General features: G+C 44.7%; 1 protein-coding gene across 3 annotated transcripts in view; it reads right to left on the reverse strand.

Moving 5' to 3' along the window:
- Positions 1 to 22434, reverse strand: part of DYNC2H1 (dynein cytoplasmic 2 heavy chain 1) — a 433565-nt gene that overhangs the window by 121272 nt on the left and 289859 nt on the right. For all 3 annotated transcript variants that reach the window (XM_040426277.1, XM_040426279.1, XM_040426278.1), the window contains one exon: positions 21040 to 21144. In XM_040426277.1, coding sequence (XP_040282211.1) covers positions 21040 to 21144 — 105 coding nt within the window. The remainder of the gene's footprint in view (positions 1 to 21039; positions 21145 to 22434) is intronic.

Here is a 22434-nt window from a genome sequence, read left to right on the forward strand (position 1 = left end):
ATTGTTAACAGCCCCGACACGTTCCTTTAGAAATTGTAAAACATGGAACCTCCTATAATTTTCCTATCACTCTGGCTGATTGCATGAGCGGAGCGGATCGTCTCTCTACGTGATTCATCATGGTGACAGGTGTTTCGGTATTATCTTACCGCCATGACAACAGCTGTCATTACTCTGGTGGCTGACAGCACCAAGCCGTCAAGCTGGAGGGCAACCCCTCTCAATATAGCATTCATGTTATTCATATTTGTAATTAAACTAAGTGCCGTGTGAGATAACACGATGTACATGATGATGAGGATGTGTCTCTACTGTGCCGTATATTGACTGTCAGTCATATGGGAGCCATAAAACTGCATAGAGCACCTCTGGATCATGCATGATACCGGGCTGACAACTGCGAGGCGGCCTGACAGTCTACGTTACTAGTGTGATCCTCACAAATATTTGTTTCTTTCTATACCGGGTCATGTACCACAGAACTGAACACTGGGTTTGACACTAACATATTTGCTGTGCAAATCACCAGTTTGTGCATTAGGTGTTTACACACATTATATGTAGCAATTTGTGCTCCAGAGCTGTTGTTCCTATAGTATACAACTATATCGCAGTATGTATACTACAGGTGGAACTCAAAAACGTAGAATATCGTGCAAAAGTCCATTTATTTCAGTAATGCAAATGAAAAGGAATTGCATTAATGCAGCTTAAAATTAGAATTTCGTGAAAAGGCTCAATATTCTAGGCTCAAAGTGTCACACTCTAGTCAGCTAATTAATCCATACCCCCTGTGTTTCTATGGATTTAGAAGTAGGGATGAATGAAAGGTGTCTGGGCTGCTTCACTATGAGATCACTACGCCAACACTGAGAGGAAGGGAGCAGAGAAGTTAGTGAGCATGTGCGTCCACCTCTGGATGCAATAGAAGGTGGACCAGAGGGATAGACAGCAGGGGGCGCTACCAGAAAGGAAAATGTAATGTACATAAAAACCTAAGAATATTTTATTGCATACATATTTTAATAATACTTGATTTGAAATGCCTTATTCATTGCATAGTAATACTTTTCGTTTTGCTTAATAAGTGGTGGTGATCTCAAAATTATTACAACATTTTTCTGGGTCTACAATTCATTACTGCCTTAATGTGTGTTATACTAAGCTGCTTTATATGAAATCCTCTGTGACCGTTATTTTCCCAAAGTAAAACAGAAACCGCCCGGAAAGTCCTTGACATTGGCTGCCGTTCTCAGCATAGCCATCCACTGCTCTACAGTTAAAAGAACTTTGTGGCTGAATTCCCACATAAATAATTGGTCTAATGCGTTGGCAAACCTTGTGGTGCCCTTACGATGTTCTCAAAGTGTGATTCCCCAGCTAACACCATGCGATTCGCCGTGCCGGCCGGTTATGGCGGGTAAATTACCTCTCCTGTATCTTTGTCCTTAGCAGTTAGACCTGAACCATTGCTTCTTTTTACACGTTTACTCTAATAACACACTACTTTTATGCTTCCGAATACCTTTTGCTGGTTACTTTATGACTTCTTATTACATTTTTTTATGGAGAAACCAGAATAAGGGCAATTTTTATGCTCTGCACGGAGACATTCCTTCTAGCTCTGCTAGACTAAAGATTAAAACACTGGAAAAGTGAGATCTCACATCTATCTATCCCAGTGGAAATGTCTTCTTGAAAACGCTGACAAGTCTGCAGGCCGTGTTCTTCTCAAGAAATTTAAAGGAATTTTTTTTTTTAATCTGCCAGTTAAAACCAGATAGCGGCACAAATACTTTTTTTTAATTAGTTTTTATTTTCTGATTACAATTTTTTTTTCACCCTTTCGCTACCAGCGGCATACATGTATGGTACTGGAGCAATAGGCAGACATGGTGCCCACTCGCACGTGCAGCGGGCGTCATGGCCGGTAGGTCTCTGCTGTTTCAAACAGGAGAGACCTGTGGCTAATTACCACGACCACCAAGTGAGATCACGGCCGCTTGTTACCGGCATCCTCTGTGGCCAATGAAGATGCCGGTAATTGATTTCAATGCTCTCAGCCTTGCTGAAGAGGCTGAGAGCATTAAAGCTGCAATTCCTTTTTTGACCACCAGGTGCCAGGCCAACATAAGAAATGAGCAATAGTCAATGCATTTTGTACGCTCATATACAAGATTCAAAATCATTACAAAAATTATTTAATAAAATGTGATCAAAAAGTCACGCACGCTCCAAAACGGTATCAATAAAATCTACGGATTGTCTTGCAAAAAATAAGCCCCTAAACAGCTCTATAGATATAACTATAAAAAAAAGTATATGGCAATGTAAAAATAATTTTTTCCCCCAAAGTTTAAATATATTTCAATTTTCTACACTATTTAGACATAAAAACCTATACATATGGGGTATCGTTGTAATCGTACTGACCCAGAGAATGAAGGGCAGTTTTGAAGCAAACGGAACGCTGTGGGAACAAAACCAATAAAACGGTGGAGGAATTGTGTTTTTTTTTTCCAATTCCACCCCATTTGGAATTTTTTTTACAGCTTCCCACTACATTGCATGCCATAATTAAGGGTGGCATTAGAAAGTGCAACTTGTCCCGCAAAAAATAAGCCCTCATACAGATGTGAATAGAAACATAAAAAAAGTTATGGCCCAAGGAAGATAGGGAAGAAAAATGAAAATGCAAAAACAAAAAAAACTCTGGTATCCTAAGGGTTAATTCTTATTCCTGAACATGATTATGGGGGCGTCCATCTTGCCTGAGCTGTTCTTAACAGCATTTGGAGAACATTAAAACAATTGCTTTATGGAGCCTTAGACACAATGGTCAGTAGGGGTCTCATTGACTTCGATGGGAGAGTTTTCTGGGCATGCTCTGTGACCTGTGCAGAGATCAGGAGGGAGTAGATAAGCTGTGATATCACCTATTGTGAATGGTGGATCCTGTGATGTCACTACACAGAGGTGATCTAATGAGGCAGCAATGATAAGGAGATAACAGTAAAGTGATCTGTACAGCCCAAGAAGTGGCATCTATTATTAGGCTTAGTGGCCAGTGTGAAAACTGCAGAAATTAAAATTTTTTGTTTAAATATAGATAAGCGACATGGAAAATTAAAAATAACACCGTCAAAAATTCTTTAAAAATGTGTTTAACATAAAAACGCGCTTATGTTTATGTTGGTCGTCATACGATCTCAATTTGTATTATGTTTGTTGTCTATCTTTTCAATGTGAATCAATAAAAAGAAAATTGAAAAAAAAAAAATGCGATTTAAAGAATAGGTCATTTTCTGATGACACATTTCCTTTGAACACGGACCTAGAAAACCTGGATTAACTGATCTGTAAGAGGACTTAACATCCAAGTTGAAGTGACCCTCATGATCACTTCAACTTAACCTGCAAGGGGACTGGAACCTCTTAAAAATGTCTTCCTGTACATGGGTGATCGCAGCCACCTGCCACACAATGAACTGTTAGGCTAGGGCTACACGACGACATGTGTCGCACCGATATCGCGCCACAATTTTTATAATGATGGTCTATGCTGTTGCACTGCGACACCATAGACTATCATTATAAAAATTGTGGCGCAACATTGGTGTGACATCAATGTCGCACGACACATGTTGCAGTGTAGTTGCGCGCGACATTTCGCCGCGTAGCCTTAGGGTATGTGCACACGACGGATTATGTGTGGGTTTTGACGAGTTTGTGATCAGTTTTTTTACACATTTTTTCTTTAACCAACGGGCGTTTATTTCAATACATAACCTCATTTTCAGCTTTTAAGTTTTGGCGTGCAGATGCCTAAAAAAAAACACGCAAAAACCACATGGGCACATATGGAGCTGTTTTGTATGCTTCCCATTTACTTCAATGGAAGATTTGGCGCGGTTTCTGCTCCAAGATAGGGCATGCGGCTTTTTTTCACATGGAAAAAGCAAGTATTTGGAGGCTTTTTTGGGGGCTGATTTTGAGGAGGAAATTCTCCAAAGTCAGTGCTAAAAACGGTGTCAACTGTTCCTAAAACAGCCCAAGCAGTATCATATTCTACAGCAGGGGTCAGGAACCTCCAGCACTCCAGTTGTTGTCAAACTACATCTCCCATCATGCACACTTGCTTGGTTGTTCTCTGAACTCTCACAGAAGTGAAAGAAGCATGCTGGGAGTTGTAGTTTCACAACAGCTGGAGTGCCGAAAGTTGCTGCTCCCTGTTCTACAGCCATGTACAATCTAGACGTGCAGCTAGAAAAATTGGATCAAGTGATGAAAATCCACAAGGTGACTTGATCCTCAAAGAGGCTGTTATGTCCTTCGAAGTCTCTCCCTGCGCAGCGGCGCTCCTGGCCTCCCACTGTACAAGGATCTACAAGTCAGCCCAAGGGGGGTGGGGGTACAGGTTCTCTAGATCAGCCGGGTCCCTGAGGTCGGACCTCCCCACTGGAATGTTCATTCTGCCAGAAATTTCCACCAGACACTTAGAATGATTTGTCAACCATCTATAGGCTCCATTCCTTCTATGGCAGTGTTCCTCAACTGTCGATCACGATTTGAGAATATCCCACAGAATGATAACCCGTGGAAAGTCCTGACGCATTGACACTGATTAGATCACCTGCTTAAGGGTCCATTCACACATCCGTGTGTGTTTTGCGGAGCCACGGATCCGCAAAACACGGACAGCGGCAATGTGCGTTCCGCATTTTGCGGACCGCACATTGCAGGCACTAAGAGAATATGCCTATTCTTGTCCGCTATTTTTTTTCCGGGATCGGAATTGCGGACCCAGAAGTGCGGGTCCACAATCCCAGATCAGGGCGCACATCGTGCGGCCCCATAGAAATGAATGGGTCCGCAATTCCCTTCCGCAAAATGCGGAGTGGAATTGCGTATGTGTGAATGGGGCGTAATACTAAGGAAATCTTGAAAACATGACCGGCAGGTGGGTCCTGAGGACTGGAGTTGAGGAACACTGGTCTATGGGACTGATAAGGATGGCAAAGCGCTGTACTCTGGGAATCCCATAGAAGTGAATGGAGCGGTGGTCACGTCCGCGCACTACCATGCCATTTAACACAGAGGGCTCAAGGATCATTGGGGGTGCCAGCATGGTTATCTACCAGATCTAGGCATTATTAGACCGGTGTAATATATTCCCTATGATTATACAGTGGAAGCATCGGCAGAAGGAGAAGTAAGGGAGAAATGCAAGGCAGGTATAAGGACAATCACATATAAAATAGCTTTAAAAAAATGTTTTGGGCTATATACACTTTTAAAGAGTCTGCCAGCTCTCTGCATTGTACTGTCCCTCACGTATTCCTCCTAGAAATACTATGAATAAATTGACAACTAGGCGTTAACATGCCCATTGTCAATGGAGTGTGCCACTACACATTCAGCACTGACTGTACAGGGACACCAAAACAATCTGTTCATAAATGTCAAGGAGGAATAACAGAGGAACAGTACAATGCAGAACTATAAAAACCAAAAATGCTTCAGAATTGTTATTTTATGAAGAACACAAAAATGTACTAAAGCAGGCGAGTCAGGAGAGCGGACTGGTCTCCTGTAAACTGGTCGTCCAGTTCATTTGAATCACTTAGGCCACATGCACATGACCGTGTGCTGGCCATGCCAGTATTGTTGCCCGCAAACAGCGGGTAGGTAATATACGGGCACCGGCCGTGCTCACACCGTTTCACAAATGCGGATCTATTCACTTGGAGGGGGCCGCAATGTGAAAGATACAGAGGGGAAGGGCACCTCCATGGCATTTCGGTCAGTGCCTCCGCACCGCAAAAAAATAAAACATGCTCTATTTTTTGTGGTGCAGATGGATCGCGGACTCCATCCATCAGCGGCAGCCACGTGGACGGTGCACGTACATCGGGGACTGCAATTTGCGGTCTTCAATGCACAGCAGGCCGCGCATGAGCCCTTAGGAGAGAACTATGATTGGCTAGTCGCTATTGGAGTCTATATTTACATATCTTTTCTGTGTTCAGTCCTTTTCCATGTTGAAGGCTCTAAGACAGGCAATCCTCAAACTGCGGCCCTCCAGCTGTTGTAAAACTACAACTCCCACAATGCCCTGCTGTAGGCTGATACCTGTAGGCTGTTCGGGCATGCCGGGAGCTGTAGTTTTGCAACAGCTGGAGGGCCGCAGATTGAGGATGCCTGCTCTAAGATCTATGATTATGTGTCTAAAAGGTACAGAGAAAAGGCGTTATTTCTGCTACATATAGAATTTTGGAAGAATATAATAATTTCCCATATAAGGTTCGATAATAGGAAGTTTCAGGAAAAATATACGGGTCAAATAAGTGACCTTCAAAGAAAAAGTCTTTATCAAAACATCCCTAAAATGTTGCTGAATGCCTCACATTTCTTCACAGTTCATGATTAATTACAGTTTATTCTATTCTCCTAAATTTTTATTTAAAATAAAGGTGCGAAAGGATTTGAACAGTTCGAAATGTGGCAGCAGAAAAACGCAGGTTTGGCACATTTATTGTGGTGGTGCTCAAAATTATTTAGGTATTGGTTCTGGGTGATTTAAATGCTGGTATATTAAGAAATAGGATAACGAAATTTAGGAAAAAATGGATGTCAGAAAGGTTTCCTAGTTTTAATGATTGGAACCGTCTGGCTGGCAGGGTGCGGGGTGATGCAATTCTAAAAAAAAAATTTGGGAGAGTTAGGCCTCATGCACACGACCGTTGTGTGCATCCGCGGCCGTTGTTCCGTTTTCCGTTTTTTTTTTCGCGGACCCATTGACTTTCAATGGGTCCGTGTAAAAATCGGAAAATGCACCGTTTTGCAGCCGCATCCGTGATCCGTGTATCCTGTCCGTCAAAAACATATGACCTGTCCTATTTTTTTGACGGACAACGGTTCACGGACCCATTCAAGTCAATGGGTCCGTGAAAAAACACGGATGCATACAAGATAGCCTACGGACAAGGATGACGGACGCGGATGGCAACTTTCACACAGACGGATCCGCTGATCCGTCTGGGGACGCTTCAGGTAAGAATCTACTAAAAGAACTGTGTACATGACTGCCCCCTGCTGCCTGGCAGGTGCTGCCAGGCAGCAGGGGGCAGACCCCCCCTCCCTCCCCCCCTTTATTTAACACATTGGTCCTGGTTGCCATGGTTACCGATCGGAATCCCAGCGATTAAACTGGGACTCCGATCGGAACTCTCCGCTGCCACCAATGATGGGGGGGGGGGGGGGGGGCGATCATTTTAATTAGGGGGAGGGGGGGGGAGCCGGCCGCACTGGCCACCAATGTGTTAAATACAAGGGAGGAAGGGAGGGGGGGCCGGCCGCACTGGCCACCAATGTGTTAAATACAAAGGAGGGAGGGGGGCCAGCCGCACTGGCCACCAATGTGTTAAATACAAGGGAGGGAGGGAGGGGGGACCGGCCGCACTGGCCACCAATGTGTTAAATACGGGGGGGGGGGGGGGTCTGCCCCCTGCTGCCAGGGGCAGTCATGTACCCAGTTCTTTTAGTATATTCTAACCTGAAGCATCACCATGGGAACGCCTTAGAATATTAGAATATATGTTAGAATATACTGTCGGATCGGAGTTTCACAATCTAACTCAAATCCGACGGTATATTCTAACATAGAGGCGTTCCCATGGTGATGGGGACGCTTCAAGTTAAAATATACCATCGGATTGGAGAAAACTCCGATCCGATGGTATAATAGGGACTCCTGACTTTACATTGAAAGTCAATGGGGACGGATCCGTTTGCAATTGCACCATATTGTGTCAACGTCAAACGGATCCGTCCCCATTGACTTGCATTGTAAGTCAGGACGGATCCGTTTGGCTCCGCACGGCCAGGCGGACACCAAAACGACTTTTTTTTCATGTCCGTGGATCCTCCAAAAATCAAGGAAGACCCACGGACAAAAAAACGGTCACGGAACAACGGAAATCCGTTTTGCGGACCACAAAAAAAAACGTCCGTGTGCATGAGGCCTTAACCTGTGAAAAGTGGCAGGTTTAGAAAAGTATATAAGCAAAACTTTGTGACACTCTGCCGTCCGTTTGCCGCTGGAAGTCGGGTTCCCACCCGGTCTTATAATAAATATAGAAACTCCAGCAATTGAGTTGCAAGAAAAGGATTTTTTAATTGGTATTGCGGCTGTGTACAATGTGACGTTTCGGCCACACATTGGCCTTCATCAGACTACAGCAAAAGAAAAAAACTAAATAAATAGTATAATCAAATATTACATACAGACAGAGGTTTAGAGAAGTATCGATAGCTCTTTTTTTTTTATTCCCCATTGCAGCTTTCTGGGATTGGGTGGGGTAATTTCGTAAATATAATATTTTTCAAATGTACATATTATGTAAACTGTTATTTTTGATAATTCTTAAATAATAAATAAAGATTATAATAAATAAACCAGCCGTTCAGATTTCCGATATTAATGACCTATGCTCCGGATACGTCCATATCAGATCAGCTGTACTGCAGTAACTAGCTCCGTCCACCAGAAGGCACTGTGCAGGTCTAGTCCTGACTCCCAGCACCGGATCTGATCGGCAGGGGTGCAGGGTGTTAGATCACCACCAATCTGATATTGAGGACCTATTCTGAGGATAGGTCATCGATATCAAAATCCAGGGCAACCTCTTTTAAATATCATAGCAGTAAATGCATACTTCCATCCTGCGTTCTTAAAGCCCGACATAAAAAGAGCAACAAAGCAAAGGAAGGAAAAACTAATAATAGGCTCAGGCAAATCCTGTTATTATAGACGCGAGTCGCTAGACAGGTGTCTGCAGATCATCCTGCTTGTATCATCAATAGACTGCATACAGAAAAAGACTGCACTTCTTAAAGGGGTTGTCCAGCATTTTACAAGTGACTGCATATACTAGGGATTGGCCATCAATGTCTGATAGGCGGGGGCCCAATCAGTAGTAGTAAAGGGAGCTGGTCACTGCAGCGCTCCTATAACTGAAGTCAATGGGAGCAGTCCTGCAGTAACCAGCTCTGTCCACTACACAACAGATGGAGCTGTGTCGTTCTGGCCCTGACTGCCGCTGACCAGGGATTGGCTGAGCAGGAATCATTTGCCATTTCTTGTGTGTTGAGCCAGGACCAGTAGGTGGAGCCCAGTGGTTACTCGGTAAGCACTGGACTGGCAGCAATGAGGCGTTGTGAGCATATATTTTTTAACCATTCAGCCCCTTTAAAAAAAAAATTAAAATTATATTATTCTGCCAGACAACCCCTTTAACAACTAGCAAATGTAACATAAGGGAACCTCTAACCCTGTCCTGTCACCTAACCAACAAAGTCCTGTGTGTTGTCAGTTCTTATGTCTCTGGTCCTTGACTATATTTTATCATTAAAGGGGTTTGTCTCACTTCAGCCAATGGCATTTATCACATAGAGAAAGTGAATACAAGACACTTACTAATGTATTGTGATTGTCCATATTGCTTCCTTTGCTGGCTGGATTCATTTTTCCATCACATTATACACTGCTCATATCCAGGGGTTACGACCACTCTACAATCCAGCAGTGGTGGTCGTGCTTGCTCACTAAAGGAAAAAGCGCTCCTGTGGTCCCAACCACTATAGAGGTTTGCACCGTTTCCTATAGTGTGCAAGCGCGACCACTGCTGCTGGGTGCAGGGTGGTCATAACCCCTGAAAGCCATCAGTGCATATACAGCAGTGCAATCCAGAAGTGGCGGTCGTGCTTACATGCTATAGGAAAAAAAGCCGGCCTCTCTGGTGGCCGGGACTGTGGGAGTGTGCATAGGCCAGCGCTTTTTTCTATAGTGTGCAAGCACGACCACCGCTGATGAATTTTAGGATGGTCGTAACCCCTGGAATGGAGCAGTGTATAATGTGATCGAAAATCAATCAAGCCAGAAAAGGAGGCAATATGGACAATAACAATACATTAGTAAGTGCCTGGTATTAACTTTCTCTATGCCATTTGCTGCAGTGACAACCCCTTTAAGGTTTTAGTGATGCCAGTGAGGTCAGTTGTAGTATAAAGGTGAACGCCAGGCAAAATTGCAGAATGGTGGAAATCGTTTTCTAGCACAATATATCAGCAATTCCTTCCCAGATGAAGTCTGCAGGGTAGAGAAGAGGACTACGAATCTCCAGATAAGAGCAGTGAAGGCGCTGTGTGCTCGGGAAAGGTCTGATAACATTGATTTCAATGCAGCGCCATTCTATGCCATATTCAGAGGACTGTCCGGGAGTCCCTAGAGAGGTCTCCTCAAGCAACATGGACGTCTCTGGGAACATATCTGCAGAACACACGCCATCATCAGTCTGTGTTAATGCACGCTGATGAGGACTACCTGCTACAACACAGTTTATTGAGATTTTACCTTAAAATGACAATAAAAATGCAGTAAACTGAAGAGATTTATGTAATCCAAGACTAATTATTCTGAGAACTTGTGTGCTGGAGCAAGTCTTTACAGGTACACTACTGCCATCTACCCGTAATATGATGTACGGGAAGAGCAGCGAGCGTGCAGGGAAAGGTGACAATCAATGCAATATCATATCTGTATAGCTGGAAATACTGGATATATGTGATGATGAATGCGTGCAAAAAGAAGAACACTCACCAGTGCTACCTATAGGTATCTACCCTGCGTGTCAATGTCCAACTCATTACAGAAAAATCATCTGCAGACCGCTGTCTCGGAGGGACAGCTCATCATCAGTACAGAGTAGGGGACTGGTTCACAAGGTGAGAGGTGTCTTGTGGAGATCCAGTCGGTGTAAGAAGTCTTAGGCTACTTTCACACTTGCGGCAGAGTGATCCGGCAAGCAGTTCTGTCAATGCAACTGCCTGCTGGATCCGGAAATCTGCGTGCAACCGGACAGCATTTGTAGACAGATCCGGATGCAGATCCGTCTCACAAACGCATTGAAAGAACGGATCCGTCTGTCCGTTTGTCATACGGACAAACGTATCCGTTTCAATAATTTTTTCCACATTTTTAAGGACGGATCCGGCATTCGGAATGCCGGATCCGGCACTAATACATTCCTATGGAAACAAAATGCTGGATCCAGGATTCAGGCAAGTGTTCAGTTTTTTGGGCCGGAGATAAAACCGTAGCATGCTGCGCTATTATCTCCGTCCTGATCAGTCAAAAAGACTGAACTGAAGACATCCTGAACGGAATGCTCTCCATTCAGAATGCATGGGGATAAAACCGATCAGTTCTTTTCTAGTATTGAGCCCCTAGGACGGAACTCAGTGCCGGAAACGAAAACCGCTAGTGTGAAAGTACCCTTACAGGAAAAGTATGCAAATTATCCTTCTTCCAGAAGGAAGAAAACTGTCTCTCTCTCAAGTGCCACCTACTGGTAGTAAGTCAATCTCACCTAGTGAATGCTTTTAATGGGCGATCTAAAACACAGACATACATTATGAAGCCCAGTCGACCATAATGTGAATCTCAAGAAGCCAAAGTGTTCGGCTACCGATCGTATAAATGGCTGCAACGTATGGGGATCATGGTGGCTAGCACGGTCGGCGACAGTTTGTCTGACATTTCCCGGAGGGATGCTGTTGCTTGTACTATATGGGATGACACTTGGTGGTATGGAGACAACTTGGAAAGCAGTGGTCTGGTCTGCAGCACTTAGGAAGCAATATGATACATGCCCCTAGGTCAGTGATGGCTAACCTCCGGAACTCCAGCTGTGGTAAAACTACAACTCCCAAGATGCACACTTGCTTGGCTGTTCTCAGAACTCCATAGAAATGAATGGAGCATGCTGGGAGTCATAGTTTCACCACAGCTGGAGTGCTGGAGGTTAGTTATCACTGCCCTAGGTGCAGAAAAACCTTCCTGGAAAAAATGATACCATTGCATCCAAACTGCGGTGTTCTTACAACCAATTAGAACATTGACGGTCTGTATTAATAAAATTGAAAAGCCCCCCTTCCCCCCCAGAATCATTCCCCAGCTGGGGAATCAGCCTGTGCGTTCTCAGCTTAATGGGCGCAAGGACGTCCCCACGTCATAACTGCTGCTGCAGAGAGCATGATGTGCTCCATTCAGCATGGGAACGGGGCTAGGTGAATATTACTTTTCTTTAATTTCATTATGACTAAGGGGACAGCACTTATGTGTGGAAGCACTATGGGGCTTCTACTAAGTGGGGACACTAAAGGGGTATAACTACTGTGTGGCGGCACTATGGGGGCATCCTACTATGTGTGGGCACTAACGGAGAATAACTACTGTGTGGGGCATTCTACTAAGTGGGGACACTATGGGTAAAGAACTACTGGATGGCATTCTAGTGTTAAGGGGGCACAACTGCTGTGTTGGGATACTATGGGGGGATTTTACTGTGTAGGGGATAAATGCCTTATAAATGTGCTAGATGGGACAATCTATTAAGCATTAACTTTTCTTAATAAAATTAAGTTATATTTTAAAATTTATGCTACTGGTTTAGTGTATTAATTCCCAACAGGGGCGGATTGGCCATAGACCTTACAGGGAAATTTCCCGATGGGCCAATGCCCAGGGGGCCACCTGGGCCCTCTTCACAGCCGGCCAGTGGAAGTTTTTGGGGATGCATTTTGTTCTGCTGGCGGCAGTATTTTGTGATGGACTGTGATATTTGTCTTTGCTGGGGTGGTATAATGTGCCACAATATGGTAATGCTGGCCCCACCTACTTGTGTTGGCCCTGCCTTCCATCTATTTGGACCAGACTACAAAACGGAGCCCCTTTTAGTATTTTTTCCAGGGCCAGTTTAAGTTCCCAGTCCGCCCCTGACTCCCCATAATCGCTTGCGGAGGTGTGTGTTTTGGAGAGGTCACCAAAAGGTCTTCTTGCACAGGGTGCCATGTAACCTAAGGGTGGCCCTGCTTATCAGCCATCCACAGTATAGGAGATATATACCTGATGGGTGGGTGCCTAACCATTAGGACCCTCACAGATCACAAGAGCAGCATGTGTGTGCTCTGCAGCTCCACTCATCTCCATGGGCCTGCTGGAGATAGCTGGGCACTGTACTTGGCTTCTCTTCAGAGGACCCATAGAGTTGAATGGAGCGGCATCATGTCTGTCCGTTGCTCCATTCACTCCAGGAACGCATTCTCATAATCACGGGGGTTCCATCCCCTGGGTTAGGTAATACATTCTTATGGTGGGACAACCCCTTTAAAAGGTTTAGTGGAGCTTCAAATCACTTTCTGACTGACCCCTTTTCTGGAGTAGCTGTCTCACAACCTCATTTTGAAAATAAAAGAAGCTTTGTGTTATTTAATCAGTAATCAGGCTAAAATTCCTGATACCTCTTCAAAACGAGGTTCTGCAGCAGCTGACGCCTGCTATGTGGAATAATCCCCCCTACTACATATGAGTGAGAAGATTACAAGTCCTTTTGGCATTCTGTGACCAACAATACAATTCCTTTAGTCTGATATCAATGGGATGAGACAGACGGAGAATTATAAGATATTGTGTTTCATAGGACGGTCAGTATATAGAATTCACTTGTAGGATACAGAATATAGAGGTCGGCTCTATACACACATCATTTAAGTCATTGGTTTTACCTTTTCTTAAAGGGTTTTCCCCGATTTACTATGGTTCTCAACAGATCTGCTCATGTAGTTGATTACTTTAAGTACATGTTCCCCATGCTTTTTCTTTTTCAGTTTGGACTCTCCTGAACCATTTTGACTATGTAATCCAATCCTTCTGGTTTGTTTCCATCCTGTATGTGGCACTTCCTGTTCCTGTATCCAACCAAACCCATGATGCACTTCTCCTTCCTCTGCCACAGCTCCAGCTCCGCCCCTAACAACGCCCAGCTAGTTTATAGCTCCTCCCACCCATCTAGTTATATAGACAATACACTATCACTGCCCCGCCCATGGACATAACATCACAGGAAATAAGAGCTGTATGGACCTGGTCATGTGACCACAGTCCAGAACAGAAGACAGGAGAAAGAAATGTAAAAGAAATACATTACAAAATTACAGCGACCATAAATAATTATTTTAAAAGATGTTGATACAAATTGGAAAAAACTGCTTTAAAGGGGTTGTCTCACTTCAGCAAATGGTATTTATTATGTAAATAAAGTTAATACAAGGCACTTACTAATGTATTGTGATTGTCCATGCTGGCTTGATTAATTCTTCCATTACATTATACACTGCTCGTTTCCATGGTTACGACCACCCTGCAATCCATCAGTGGTCATGCTTGCACACTATAGGAAAACGTGCCGGCCTCTCTGGTGGCCAGGACCGTGGAAGCGCACATAGGCTAGCGCTTTTTCCTACAGTGTGCATGTACGACCACCACTAATGGATTGCAGGGTGGTCGTAACCATGGGAACGAGCAATGTGTAATGTGATGGAAAAATGAATCAAGCCAGCAAAGGAGGCAATACGGACAACCACAATACATTAGTAAGTGCCTTGTATTAACTTTCTCTACATGATAAATGCCATTTACTGAAGTGAGACAACCCTTTTATCAAAAGCAGAAAATCTTTAATGTCAAATTAACACATTATTTTCCTCCTGGTCTTGTAATACCTATATGACGCTGTGGTTTCTCTAGCCATGACAGTACATGTCTGAATGTCACAGGGACAGTGCCATGAAGTGGGCAGAGATAGTAAGCCTTGCAGCCAATCAGATGGCATAAACAGTGGCAGAAGGGGAAGAGTGTACTGATCTTGCAGGAGGCAGTGACTGTCTATACTAGGACAGCAATGTCAGCAAGAGGAATCTACTCCTATAACATGCGCAGAAATATATACAACTTTCAGAAATGACATGGGCACTACGAAGAATCTGTCGAATATACAAGCGATGAGGAAGTAAATCATGAATGCAGCACGTTCCTCTGAAATTCATTATAAGAACCGTTCAGAATCTAGAATTAAGAGCTGACGGTGTAAAAGCACAGAAGACTGAACTTCGCCAGACACTTTAATCCAGGGAAAGACTTTGCATATACATGGTGAGATCTGAGCGTCTGTCAGACTGCAGACTGCTGCGGGGATCCACTGATTTCTGAGGATGAGTCACTTTGTTGCAGGCGGTTTTCGGCACAGTGTACTGCATCAGCTGCTCACACACTAACGCTATCTGTCACAGCGCGGCATCTTTATACTGCACACACAAAGCGATGCCAACATATCTGGCTGAAGGTTAAGTACAAACAAAAGGGAGATCTCTGCCGCTCTCGGCAGTGAAAAACCACCGCTAACCAGCTTAACAAAGGCAGAGAAGAAAGGGGGGAGAAGGGTCGTAGAACTGATATTATATCTGGATGGACAACCAGTAAGACAGCAGTGAGCGTCAGCTGAGGGCACAAGACTGCGTACTTGTCAGCTTACTGCTTTGGACTACGGCTGTCACTTGAAATCAAAAAGTGCTACAAAAAGTCAAGATGCAGCCCCAGCCTTAGGGCTGTATTACACTGTTAGATTTAGTGTTCCTTCCCGACAATCGCCTGCTCGTCAGTGGAGGAGACCGCGGCAATTACATGCCGTGATCTCCTACACAGTACGGGAAGGAGTGATCGCTAATGCCATCGCTCGTCTCCATACAGAATCATTATTTGCTGGCAGCAGAGCGTGTTTAGATCGCACACCGGCAAACAGTGATCAATTACCCGATGACTGAGCGTTTTGCCCGTTCATCAGTGGCATCTTTACAGCGGCAGATCATCGATGACGAGAGTTCCTACAAACGCCTTTTGGCAATGATCTGTCTGATCCTCGGCCACTATAATACAGCCCTTAGGGTCCTTTTACACAGACCAATAATCTGTCAGGAACTAAGCAGATCATCGGTGGAGATTAGGGGCGACATTCCCATGCAGCGATCATTTCCACTGTATCAATACTGCGATCACTTGTCCCCACAGAAAATGATTGTCCCAGCGCAGCAGAAGATGTTTATACACCACAATCTGCTGCACAGGAACGATGATGTTCTATGCCGATCACCTGATGGACAAGTGTTTGCTCATTCATTGGGTGATCGCCGGCGTCTTTTACACTGGCAGATTATCGAAAACGGAGCTTTTATACAAACTCTCTTTCTGGATAATTTTACGGATCATTGGTCCGTGTAAAAAGACCTCATCTGTTCATGCCTTTACTTCAAAAGCAAAAGAATGGGGAAAACAGAAGGGTAGATCCTGCTTGGAGTCACATTGAGTTGTCTAGATAAAAGGGTCACAGAGTTTTCAGACATTTTTTGATATATCACATGAGACACATCAAAAGGTTTGATCGATGGGCTCTGAGTGGAGTGCTGAGACCCCCACTGATCGCGAGACAGAAGGGCTCTCCCATAGCACTCTCTCCTCGCTGCAGGAGACTGAATGGAGACAGGCCCAGCGAGGAGAGAGAATGCAATATGTGAGCACTTCTCTCCCCTCCTTCTAGTGATTGGTAGGGGTCTCAGTACTCAGACCCTCACAGATCAAAACCTTTGATATGTCCCTATGACATATGAAGCATTTTTGGAAAACTCACAGGTGTGAGAAAACCTATTTTCATGTAGCCTATTAGGGAATTATGAGTTAAAAGTGAAGCTTTTTAACATCCCCCCCCCCCCCCCCCCCCCCCCCCAAAATGCCACCACAACCAGACCGTTCTGCTCCTCTACTTTCTGGAAAAGTGTTTTGTATCCCAAACAGATGTCTAAAAAAAGTGTAACACCCAATTACTGGCATGTTATGTAAATTAACGGTTTGCTGTTAAGGAGGTGGAGACGCTGAGAAGCCAAGTCAAATTGACTGCATTCAAATCCCACCGCATCCATCTTGACTGGTGTTTCTGAGGACAGAGTACATCAGCAGAAGCTTTGCTAAAATCCTGTGAATGTGCTGTTGTAATCCTCTTCTGATGCGCTCATGTGCAGAGAGCTGCTGCAGTCAGGGTAAGTAGACCTTGCTTCACTGCGCATGCGCCGGAAGTGGAACACAATGTTGAAAAAGCTGGATTTTGGCAATTCTGCTGCTGATGTGCCGTGTCCTCAGGGACATCAATCAAGATGAAGGGAGGTAGGGGGGCAAGATTTGAGTGTGTACATGTCTTCTCAGTTTTTCCACCTTCTTGACTGCATGATTCTAAAGACCTACTCTCAGAAAAGGTCATAAATATCAGATTGGTGGAGGTCCGGCTCCGATGACCCTCACCAATAAGCAGTTTCATGGGGCCAAAGCGAATGTGTGAGCGTTGTGTCCTCTTCAATGTCTGGAGGACCAACCACTCCTGTTTTACACAAACACATTGATTTTACTGTGGGCGGTGTCATTTTGCGGTGGTGCTGAAGAGATACTGAACACTTACAGGAAGGCTTCCACACAGATTACAGGGGAACAGATGAAGAATCCTTTAAAAAAATAAAATAAAGACTGGTTTTATTGCATGTGTTCCTGATAACCTGGAAGCTCTTGCAGGACCCTGACTCCTAGTGTCCCAGTTGTATATTTGCCAGTTACATTGTGATGTCTTTTGTTTTGTACATGAACCCTCTGAATTGTAAAGCGCTGCGGAATATGGAATATTATAACCAGAAATGTTCAATTCCTCTGCAACACCACCAGGGGAAAGGGGAGAGAGGGAAAGGGACTGAGAGGAGGAGAAAGAGAGGGATGAGGAGAAAGAGAGGGATGAGGAGAAAGAGAGGGATGAGGAGAAAGAGAGGGATGAGGAGAAAGAGAGGGATGAGGAGAAAGAGAGGGATGAGGAGAAAGAGAGGGATGAGGAGAAAGAGAGGGATGAGGAGAAAGAGAGGGATGAGGAGAAAGAGAGGGATGAGGAGAAAGAGAGGGATGAGGAGAAAGAGAGGGATGAGGAGAAAGAGAGGGATGAGGAGAAAGAGAGGGATGAGGAGAAAGAGAGGGATGAGGAGAAAGAGAGGCAGAGAGGGAAGCAGAGGGTGAAGTGCAGAAGGAGGCAGAGAGAAAGGGAGAGAGGAGGAGAAGAATGGAGAGATGGTAGAAAAGGGGGAGGGAGAAGGAGAAAGAGAGGGATGTGGAGAGAGAGGCAGAGAGGGAAGCAGAGAGGGAAGCAGAGGGAGAGGATGAGGTGGAGAAGGAGGCAGAGGGGAGTCAGAAGGAGAGGGAAAAGTGGAGAAGCAGGGACACAGGTAGAGGGAAAGAGGAGTCGATGGAGAGAGTGAGGAAGGAAGAGGAAAGGAGAGGAGGAGAGAGATAGAGAGAATGGGGGAGGAAGAGAAGAAGGGAAACAGAGTGAGAGAAAGAGAGAGAGGAGGAGAAGAATGGAGAGAGGGTAGAAAAGGGGGAGGGAGAGGAGAAAGGGAGTGATAGAGAGAAGGATCTAGAAGGGAAGGGAGCAAGGCAAAAGGAAGAGAGGTAAAGAGGAAGTGAAGGAGGGAGGAGGGGTAAGAGAGAGTGTGTACAGGGGAGAGAAGTGGGGAGGGAGGGTGGAAGATAGAGAAGTAGAGAAGTAGAGAGAGAAGAAAGATAGGAGAGACAGAGGTGGCTCTTAGTGGATGCTTTGCACTCTGGGTAAACTGACCAGCAGGTGCTTTCTTGATCTCACCTGGTGGCATATCACTAGGATATCTCCAGATTGGGAGTCCAGAAGGGAGCGGAGAGCAGCTACCTTCCATTCATTTAACTGCCAAAGGGCTGGCCTGGCTATGTCAGCCCCATAGAAGTGAATGGAGAAGTGGCCGCGCTTGCACTGTGCCCTCTCCATTCATTTCTATGACGCTAGGGTTCACACCTGAGCGTTTTACAGCAAGTTCCTACGCGCTGTAAAACGCTCAACAGGCAAGAACCAATGATTCCCTATGGTCATGGTTCTCACCTGAGCGTTTTACAGCGCGTACGAACGCGCTGTAAAACGCCCTATGCCCCAAGAAGTACAGGAGCTTCTTTGGGGCGTAGTGTCGCGCGTTCCCGTACATAGACTTCCGGGAAGGCGCGACAATGGGCGTTTGCTTGTTTGCCGGCTGCGTAAGTAAACGCCCGAAATAATCGCGCATACAGAGCGCTCGTTCAGTACGCTTAGGTGTGAACCCAGCGTAACTTCTGAAAATAGCAGAGCTCTCTCCTTCACTCTGGGGGGCCGTTCTGGAGATAGGTCCGGGTCTCAGAGGTGGGACTCGCACCTACTTAACTTTGATGGCATACCCCAGTGATATGCCATCAAAGTCTTTGATGAGGCATCCCCTTTAACCATTAATGTCCCTTTAGGAACAGATTCAACATTCACAACGTGTAGGCTAACATGCGAGGGGTCTGCTGTAGCAAAAAACCTGGATGGTCTTCATGGTCAAAATAAAACTGACCTCGGTGTTGATGCTGTTACCAGCATTCAGATTTCGCACACTGTGTTGGCTGTCATGTAGTCTATTAAAGGAAATTCTATTATCAAGGTCAAAAGTCCTACCACAAATATAATTTCCAAGAAGAGACGCTTCCCTTTATAAAAGGTTAATATATGACAAAATGACGCTGCTGTGTAAAGAGAAAGCCGATCTGGGAGATTCGGCAGAGTTTAATATTCATGCCTTGTCTCTCTCGGAGGGTCAATAACTCAGAACTGTTGACTATTGCTAAAGGCTTCTGTGCCACACTCTGCAAATCCCATAATAAGTTAAGAGTGATAATGGCTTTGAAAAAAAAAGTCGCTCGACAAACAGCATGAGAAAAGGCGTCGTCTGAGCTTCCCAGTGACCTTGCGGAGAGACGGAAGAGCAGCTAAACTTGCAGGACTTTCTTTTGATAATACTATCAGACAGCCGATTTTACTGCTTTCGATATAATCCCCAAAAAAACTAAAACTGTCACATGTAAAAAAAAAAAAAGAAATAAAAACCTCCATTCCCTGCACTCGTTTTTATTGCGCTTGGATGACATTACAAAGGACTTCTCGCTATGGGGCCTATTTCAATACTGCAGATGGCGCAGAATTCTGGCACTTATGCCTTACAGCATATTTATTACAGGTTTTAGACACTTTTTCCGCCAAAGAGTGTGGGCTTAGAGAAAAGTGGGCATGGTTTTACAGGAGGGCTTAAGATAAGACGCTGCGCCCAATGTGCAGCAGAATATTGCATTCAAAGTCTATAGCAAGGTGCATTTCCACCTACCGCTGCGGTCACACATGCTCAGTCTCTCCCCACAGACAGACCTCTACACAGTGACCCTCTGATCAATGCAGATCAGCCAACAGAAATTGCTTTCAGTGTCAAGGAGCTACTGTGATAAAGATGTGTCTCTTCCCTGTGGAAAGCGGACCAGCAGCACCCAGCTGGATGTGCACATTGCACTTTGACCACCAGGTAGCGCCACACTATGTAAGTAAATATCATAACTCTTCACTAAACTTTCAGTCTGCAATCTTCATTCCTTCTTTCATTTTCAGAACCCCCTGAAATTCAGTTTATAACCCACTGCTAGTTTCAGACTTCTGTCATGCCTCCCAGTTATACATGCTGGATGTGAGATTGGTGTGTTCAGGATGCTGCTGCTTTCACTAGCTCCCATGTATCAGCACAGCTTGTTTTCCTGGACTGATTTTTCCTTCTGCAGTTCGTGGGAGATCTGTTCTTCCATGGGCTGGCAGACATTGATGCGAGGAGTGTGCAATTTTCTCTCCCCCTTGCAACATACTCCATGGGTACTCTCCTCTCTCTATATTCATGCATAGTCTGTGTGGTTTCCCTCTCATGTCATCACTCACATCAGTAACTGTCCCTTAGTCTCACTTCCATATCTTTGAAACACCTTGGGATCAACTTCATAAAAAGCCAATTAACCTAATGGTATGTTTTGGAGTGGGAGGAAAGTGATGCACGCACAGGGAGAACATGCAGATCTTGTCCTTGGCCAGTTACAAACCCAGAACCTCAGCATGCTAACCACTGAGCCACCTCTCAATCATCATGTACAACCCTATCTCTGTGGTACGTATGTATCCAATTGTTGAAACATACTCAAAACTGGCACATTACCTGAGAACTGATCATGCGCTGGGAAGAACGTGCAATATTAGCAGGAAGCCCAAAGAAAGCAGGCTTATCATCCTCAGGCAGGCCTTCAATCACATTGCGGTACTCCTATAAGAAACAAAACCTGAGAATTAGGAGTGACCGGTAAATGATCCTAATCGTAGATTGTACAAGCCATATGTGAACCGAGATGACTGATGACATATGTAATGCCACTGACATGAAGGAACGGACATTAACTGGAAAATAGTTGTCATACAGGGAACCACTGATAAGTTATTTCCTGGAGCAGATGTGGTTATTGCCCATATTTCCTAAACTCCTAAATGACAAATATAACTTGTTATGCAGTAATACATCTAACCTTACATAAGAGAGTGTCGTTTTGTCCTCTGGTGGGACGGAATATGACTGTGCATGTTATCAACCCCCTCAACCCCCATCAATCTGAGAATACATATGGTAGTCTTTTTTCCAGGAAAGCAGTGAGAAGACCAGCACTTCCTCACCTAACCTCTCCCTCTGCTGGGCCATTTACTGATGCCCTCACCCAGACGTTTACCAGTGTCTGGATCAAATAAGTCGCACCAACATTTTACACTGTCCCGATCCTGTGTGCAATAATGGCCCTTTCGCTGCCCCCCTCTTGCCTCTACCTGAGGTGGTCGCATCACCTGGCCTCATTGGTGGTGCACCCCTGCATGTGTGGCTGCTCACCATTCACTTTAGGAGTCCCGTTCTGAAGACAGGTGCGGGTCCCACAGGTGCCACCCGCACCTATCTAACATTGGTGGCATATCCTAGCGATTTTCCACGGATGTCTCAGACGAGACAAACCCTTAAATTATTGTTTTTTTATGCATGCTGTGCACTCTGCACCTACTTGCATTGTACAGTATATATTTTGAACAAGACCTCGAGATTCAGTGTCTTTGACTGCATGAGCACTTGTTGACGTATACACTTGTGGTATATATAAGCCTTGCACACCCTGATACAGTATTTTTACATGGTTTTTGTGTGCGACTCTCTGGATGTTAGTTCTTTGGATGATTTTTTAGTAATTCCTGTTTGCCACAACGTTACATAAAAGGTGGGCATGGTTGGCAGCAACCTATCAAGGCAACCACAATCAATAGGTTCATCAGGAAATATATGGGATTTGGTGGCACACTTACTTTTCAAGGTCTGTAATCCCTTCTATTATCGGTTGTAACTTTTTAAAGTATTTTCAGCTTAAAACTAGATTTTTGGTCTTTCCAGATCAGTTTTTTTTTTTTTTAAATAAAGATGTGTATAAAGGGCTTGTTCACATGTTGGAGGCTCTGTTTGTGTCAAAAACACCAGACAAAAAAAAAAAAAAAAGTTCTGCATGCAACCGAGAAAAAAAACAGGTTG

This window comes from Bufo bufo, chromosome 3, assembly GCF_905171765.1.
Source record: "Bufo bufo chromosome 3, aBufBuf1.1, whole genome shotgun sequence".
Lineage (NCBI taxonomy): Eukaryota > Metazoa > Chordata > Amphibia > Anura > Bufonidae > Bufo > Bufo bufo.